This window comes from Adiantum capillus-veneris, chromosome 21 (genome assembly GCF_014529385.1).
Source record: "Adiantum capillus-veneris isolate H3 chromosome 21, ASM1452938v2, whole genome shotgun sequence".
Classification (NCBI taxonomy): Eukaryota; Viridiplantae; Streptophyta; class Polypodiopsida; order Polypodiales; family Pteridaceae; genus Adiantum; species Adiantum capillus-veneris.
Window position 1 is genome coordinate 140,342,005 of NC_140951.1, and position 6,522 is coordinate 140,348,526.

General features: G+C 43.4%; 1 protein-coding gene across 3 annotated transcripts; it reads left to right on the forward strand.

The window, feature by feature from the left end:
• Positions 1 to 988: 988 nt before the first annotated feature.
• Positions 989 to 5,120, forward strand: LOC147431836 (uncharacterized). Of its 3 annotated transcripts, none has more exons than XM_086494309.1 (3): positions 989 to 1,289; positions 1,412 to 1,818; positions 1,916 to 5,120. In XM_086494309.1, the coding sequence occupies exons 2-3, from the start codon at positions 1,500 to 1,502 to the stop codon at positions 4,846 to 4,848; spliced, it is 3,252 nt and encodes a 1,083-aa protein (XP_086350435.1). In that variant the 5' UTR covers positions 989 to 1,289; positions 1,412 to 1,499; the 3' UTR covers positions 4,849 to 5,120. The 3 variants fall into 3 exon arrangements, with proteins under 3 accessions (XP_086350435.1, XP_086350434.1, XP_086350433.1); XM_086494308.1 differs by having other exon boundaries at positions 990 to 1,289; positions 1,443 to 1,818; XM_086494307.1 differs by lacking the exon at positions 989 to 1,289 and having other exon boundaries at positions 1,301 to 1,818.
• Positions 5,121 to 6,522: the final 1,402 nt, after the last annotated feature.

Below are 6,522 nucleotides of genomic sequence, written 5' to 3' on the forward strand. Positions count from 1 at the left end.
TTCATCAGAAGCCTCATTGCTTATCAATATAAGATGCTAAATCCAGAATTTGAGTTGATTATGCAGGCTTCATAATGAATTGCTTCATTATCTTTGGACATAATTTATGCGAGGTAATTTGGGACAAATTACATACTAAGCACGCAAAAACGGATCTCAATTGTTAAAAAGGAATAAATATTAAAAAATCTTGAACAATCCAACCAAAATAGATTGAAAGCTATTTTGAGAATTTTTGAAATTTAAAGGATATTTTAGGAATTTCCAAAATTAGAGGGATATTTTGGTAATTTTCCAAAAAAAAAGTGGGCAAAAATGGAGGATAGAGAGAGGACGGAGGGGGAGAGAGAGAGAGAGAGAGAGAGAGAGATATTCCAGTGTAGAGAGAGAAACTAGTTTAGACAGAGAGGGAAAGAGACAGACGCTGATCATCAAAATTGTGCGGGAAAGAGAGATGCGAGGTGGAGAAGAAAGAGAGAGGAGATAGGTATAGAGAGAGAGAGAGAGAGAGAAAATGAGAGAGACGCTGAATGGCTGATCAATCAATCAGAACCGGTGCGACTCTTGCGAGGGAAAAGGAAAGAGAATTTTAGGAGGAGAGAGAATTTCAAGGAGGGGTGGCAGAACTTTTAGAAGCAAGTTTAGAGAGAGAAATAATAACCGCCTATTCCCAACGGTCTAGAGAGAGAAACAGCGCCAGGCTGCGCCTTATGCTATCTGCCGGAAGTTGGAACCGCTTCCAGCACATGAGCCTTCTTGAATCGTAGATTCGTAGCAGAAGCCTCGGTGTTCTAGAGAGAGAGAGAGAGAGAGAGAGAGAGTACCCGAAGACTCAGTGAAGAGTGAACAGCGAAACCTCGGACAAATCTTCTAGAGAGAAGATGTGCTTTAGAAAGAGCATGTATGCTTACTTAATGAGACTGTCCAAATATCCCCTCTCTCTTGAATGCACAATTCGTGGATTTCATTGTGTATTTTTATTGTCTTCCAGCCGTCATTGTCGCGTTGATGGTGGCGAATCACTGGCGATTATCGCCCACCCGCAAGTACGACAGCTCGCGCGGGAGAGCGAGACACACCCACACACCCGGCGAGAGCCGAGCGCACACAGAAAAGGGACTGGACGCTCGAGTGCAGGTGATCGACCTTCGGCGCAGCTGGTCGTACTGTCAAGCTGCTCCCCAGAGGTTTGGTGACTTTGGTCTTCTCACGCGAGTGCCCCTCCTTTCTTGGCTACAAGTGTGCGCGCGCGCTGGTCCAACCCCGCCAATGGCTATTTAGCTAGAAAGGTGAGCCTTACCGCCCAATTAGTTTATTTTTGCCACTGTTCAGCATTCATCGCCGATGCTTCAAGCCTTCTGTTGCACCTGCCTGTTGTCGGACTCTTGTGCGCGTTCCGTTGTCCTGCCAGAGTTTCACTCGAACGAGCGTTTCTTCTGCAGCAATGGAGGTAGCAGCCCCTTCCAAACATTGTAAAGGTTTTCCCATTGAGAATAACAATGAAGGAAAGGTTTCCTACCTCTCAGCAAGAAAATTTTTCATCGGGGCATGCAGCTGCATCCAACGCAGACGAGGAGATTGAAGAGGGAGAGATAGTCACGACGGAGGAGACGTTTTCTTGTAGTAGTAAAGGAGCCGTTGGTCTTCTGGAGAGTGCAGTAGTGCCTGTCGTAGCTCCTACTCCTGACTGCATCGAGAATGGTATGATTTCTAACAGCTCACATCGATTGCCTCAGCTTTCGTCAGTGACAGATGTCATGCAGCTCGATCAATCTGTCCGTGCAATTTTTCCGCTTCCAGGCAATGCTCCGCAGCAAGGTATGAATTTGTCTTCTGATGTCTTGAAGAAGCCCAGTAATCCCGGTTTTCCTGCTACTTGATGTATTAACTGGTCTTTTGATCGCTTTTTCTGTAGGACAAAGCAGGTCGGATTTCCCACGTCTGTCTCTATCAGGTGGACGTTTCCAAGCTTCTCCTCCAGCCAAGAAGGAAGAAAGTGTTTCTTTCCCTTCGAAATCCACTCAGATACCCTCAGCAGTGGCGAGAGAACCTTCTCTTCAAACTTCGTCACCTAATAGTCACCATCGCCAGCTGTCATCTCCAAACCTACCTCACGGCAACCCACCTGAAAGCCTGCAGTCGATTCTTTTGCATTCAAATGATGAACAACTGAGTATGCAAGCTGTTATTTCTGCTGAGAGCGACAGGTTCGAGCAAAGAGATCACCAATCTTCTCCTGGAATCCAGCCTTTGGTCTTTCTGCAGTCAAATGAAGCACCACTGAGTGTTCAAGCTTCTATTCCTGCTGAGAGCAACAGGATTGACGAAAAAGACCATCAATCTTCTCCGAATCTGCGTCTTGGTACTCTGGGAAGCCCACACGAAAGCCTGCAGCCTTTGGTCATTTTGCAGTCAAATGAAGCTCACCTGAATGGTCTCTCTGTTATCACTGCTGGAATCAACAGGATCGTTGAAAGGGATTGCCAATCTTCTCCTAACCTGCCTCACGGCGCTTTGGGAAATCCACAGGAGAGCCAGCCCTTGGAATTTTTGCAGTCAAGTGAAGCCCAACTGAGTGGTCAAGCTGTTACTTCCGCTGAGAGTAGCAAGGTTGATGAAAGAGCATTCATTTCCTGTGCAAATGGGAAGAGGCGGCCGAGATCTTCTGCAGTTAGGGACTACCCTGAAGGCTGTGGCAGAAGGCTTTGTGCCACTTCTAACTGGGAGTTAGCAGAGCCTGCTTTTCCCGATGAGAAGGTCTCCTTGCCTATGACAGTTGCCAAGGGTCGTTCATTGTCTGCTGGCTCTAGCTTGATACGTGGGGCCGAGCAAGGGAAAAGGAAGCAAAATGTGATACGCCCCTCACAAGGTAAGTGGGTAATAGGGGTTACTTCTCGTAGTATCCAACGTTCATGCTCAAGGCTGGAAGATCAAACTGCGCTCCTCCTTTACAAGTCGATGAATGAAAGAGTTTTACCCATCCAAAGGCAAACTGTTCAGGATCCTTTGCCACACAAGCATGAAAACCAGACTTCTTCGGATTATTCACTTGAGACAGCTCCAAAGAAATTAAAGGTTCGGCCTCTTCCGCGCGTTTTGAGTTGTACAGAAACCCTGCCTCATCTTTCAGAAGAGCGGTCGACTCAAAGTCGGTGGGTTTTAGAAGATGAGTTGCTTGGCCAAGATCATTCCATCAGAGCAGTAAAACCTGCTAACCCTCAGGCCAGACCCAGATTACAGAAACCCTCAAAGAAAATAGTTTCTTTTATTTCGCAGAACCTGAAGGGTTTAGAGAATGCACAGTCTTCCTGTACTGATTGTGGAGCAAGTTCCCGATTTCAGGTGAAAAGGACACTCCAAGAATTTGATTGTGTGCGCAGGAGCTTGGCGAGTGGGAAGGAGAGAAGTTTTCGACCCGACCTTGCAGCAGCCCAAATATTGAAACGAAAAGGCAGATGGCGAAACTGTGATGGAGAGAAGATAGTTGGACATGTTCCTGGTGTGGAAGTAGGGGATCAGTTCAGTTTTCGTATCGAGATGCTGATAGTTGGTCTGCATAGACAAGTCCAAGGTGGGATTGATTACATGTCAGCCTCGGTGCGCCCTAAGGGTCCATTGGCAACTAGCATCGTTGCCTCTGGTGGCTATGAAGATGATGATGACTATGGAGCTACATTCATTTACACTGGACAAGGCGGAAACAATTACAAAACTGATAGGAGGCAAGGAAAAGACCAAGTACTCAAGAGAGGAAATCTTGCCCTCAGCAATAGTTTCAAAGAGAGAACGCCTGTCCGTGTCATCAGAGGTTCTACAGATGATAAATTTTACACTTATGATGGGCTCTATAATGTGATTGATTGCTGGTTTCAGACTGGCGTAGCAGGCTTTGGGGTCTACCAATACAAGCTGTCCCGAAGGTCTGGACAGCCAGAGCTGGTTTCTTCTATTGTGAAATTCATGGGCATTGTGAAGAAAAGGGGCTTAGCACGCCCCCATCTTCTCTTGGGAGATTTGTCACGCGGAAAAGAAAGATTACCCGTTAGTGTAGTCAATGAGGTGGATGGTGAAGCGGTGCCGGAGTTTTTCACTTACATTCCAAAGATGAAGTATCCTAGCTGGTACCATGTAGAGCTGTCGAGAGGCTGTGACTGTGTTGGGGGATGTGTTGATGCCTCCAAGTGCCTTTGTGCAGCTAAGAATGGAGGAGAGTTTCCTTACAATGAGATTGGGCAAATTGTGAGAGACAAGAAGGTGGTGTTTGAGTGTGGAAAATCATGTGCTTGCTCAAGCTCATGCTACAACAGGGTAAGCCAGAAGGGCTTAAAATATCAGTTGGAGGTTTTCAAGACCCGAAAGAGGGGTTGGGGTGTGAGATCTTTGGAACCCATTCGTCCAGGAGATTTTATATGTGAGTATGCAGGGGAGCTCCTATCTGATGCTGATGCTGAGCGAAGGACAGGGTGTGATGAGTACTTGTTTGACATTGGCCATAGGACCAATGCATGGATGGATGTTTCTGACCTGATAGAAACCAGCAAGGGGAAAGCCATTGTGCCAGTTGTGGAGGATGAAGGGTTTACGATTGATGCCAGGCTGTTTGGTAGTGTTGCAAGGTTCATAAATCACAGCTGCTCACCAAACCTCTATGCTCAGGATGTCGTATATGACAGTGATGATCTGAGGTTTCCCCATGTAATGCTGTTTGCAATGGAAAACACTCCACCCATGAGAGAGCTTTCATATGACTACAATTACTCCATAGGTCATGTGAGGGATGCAAATGGGGATGTGAAGTCCAAGGCTTGCTACTGTGAGGCTCAGGATTGCAGAGGCAGGTTGTACTAGGTTTGTAGCTTCTTTGTAAATTAGGTGTGACGCAGATCGACAGCCACAATCCCTGTGGGATATTTTTGGGCTCAATCGGGTTTTGTATGACAACTCACCTCTGCCTTCCCGCTAATCTGATTAGACTATCTCGCTTAGCAGTGTTTGCAAACAACGGGGGATTTAGTACCGACTTAAAGTGTAAAATCTCTGCTAGATTTTGAACTTGCCTTGAAGGAAACCTTACAAGTTTTGGTGTAAATATGAGCAAATAGTTAAAATTCAACCCGAAATTTGAAATGTGCCTTTTTTTTTGGTTAGAAATAATGTTTTTGGCAAGCTGGCATTGCTGCTTAGGAGAGTATCAATGAACTTGTGAGAGCTGTAGCTACGTCTAGAGTTGTTTTGCGTGATGTTTTATGCATGCAACCTCTCTCGACATCTTGGCTTTAGGCCACAGTTGATATTCTTTCCTTTTATATTATATCGCAAATGGGCTTTTCCATTTGTGGCTTCATTTGACTTTTTAGCCCTTTCTTTGTTGGTCTTCGGAAGGCCATATAGGGGTGCGGTGGAGAAATGGAGCAATTGTTCATCCTTTGATGGAGATGTTGTCAATGGTCACATGTCCTCTTTGGTAGAAAAGCAAGATTTAGTATAGATTATATATATATATTTTATAATGTAATTGGATTCTTTCATCATTGTAACTTGATTCCTTCTTTTAATACTCATTTGACTAACTTGTTTTCTTCTTTAAAGAAAGTTTATAAAAATTATATCATCTTTTTATAATGCAAATGAGTTTTTTTTCGTCATCAACGTAGGTAAGGTAGTAGAGAGAAACTATACACATATCATTTACTTATAATTGTGCATTGCTGTACATTACACCCTCGAGCGGTAACCGTGAGAACCAACCCCCCAATAGAGGAGGAGAATACACCCAAGATCATTGTAAATGAGTCTTTATATCATTGTGTTTTGGTTCATTCATTTAATGCTCAGTTGACTTCTTTTTGGGGTCTTTGGTTAGGTCGTAAATGGGTCCCTTCATTTTAGGAGTTAGTGACTTTCTTTTCACTTTTTGATTTAAAATATACCTTTTATAATTATATTCAAAAATAACAATTTTTAATTATATTTTAACTTTTGTTTTTTTTTTTTCCAAATCAGAGCGACTTGTAAGAGTAGATTTGTAATAGAGACTTAAAAAAAAATTTACATCCATGAACCCTAGGAGGGGCGAGCGGATATCCAAGAGATTATAGAAGAGGGGCCAAAAATAATAAACAAGGGTAACAACCACAACAATACTGTAATAACCCATTTCTAGCATTGAATTCGGTGCTCAATTTTGAGCATCAACTCATGAGCTTGATCGCAGTGCATTTTGAATCTTGCCAGCTTTCCTTCTACTTCTAATAGAGGATTGACTTTTGGTTTTAATAAGCAAATGCCACCTTGTTACTTTAATGCAATATGTATTATTATTAAGAATTAGATTTAGATATTTTTAATATTGATAAAATACAATTCAAAGAAAAAATTCATATATGCATGTCACACATAACACTTATCAAGAGAATGTGATCTATGTCATTCGATCATGCTTTGATGTCATTTAAATGTCGCTTTTAAATCTAGAATTCCAACCTAGATTAAAATAGTCACATTGGTTTTTTTACATAGTTC

Excerpts from the sequence above, each read along its gene's own strand:
- LOC147431836 (XM_086494309.1), top strand. The coding sequence starts at position 1,500 with ATGAAGGAAAGGTTTCCTACCTCTCAGCAAGAAAATTTTTCATCGGGG. Across the intron at positions 1,819-1,915 it reads AGGCAATGCTCCGCAGCAAG|GACAAAGCAGGTCGGATTTC; the intron begins GTATGAATTTGT and ends CTTTTTCTGTAG.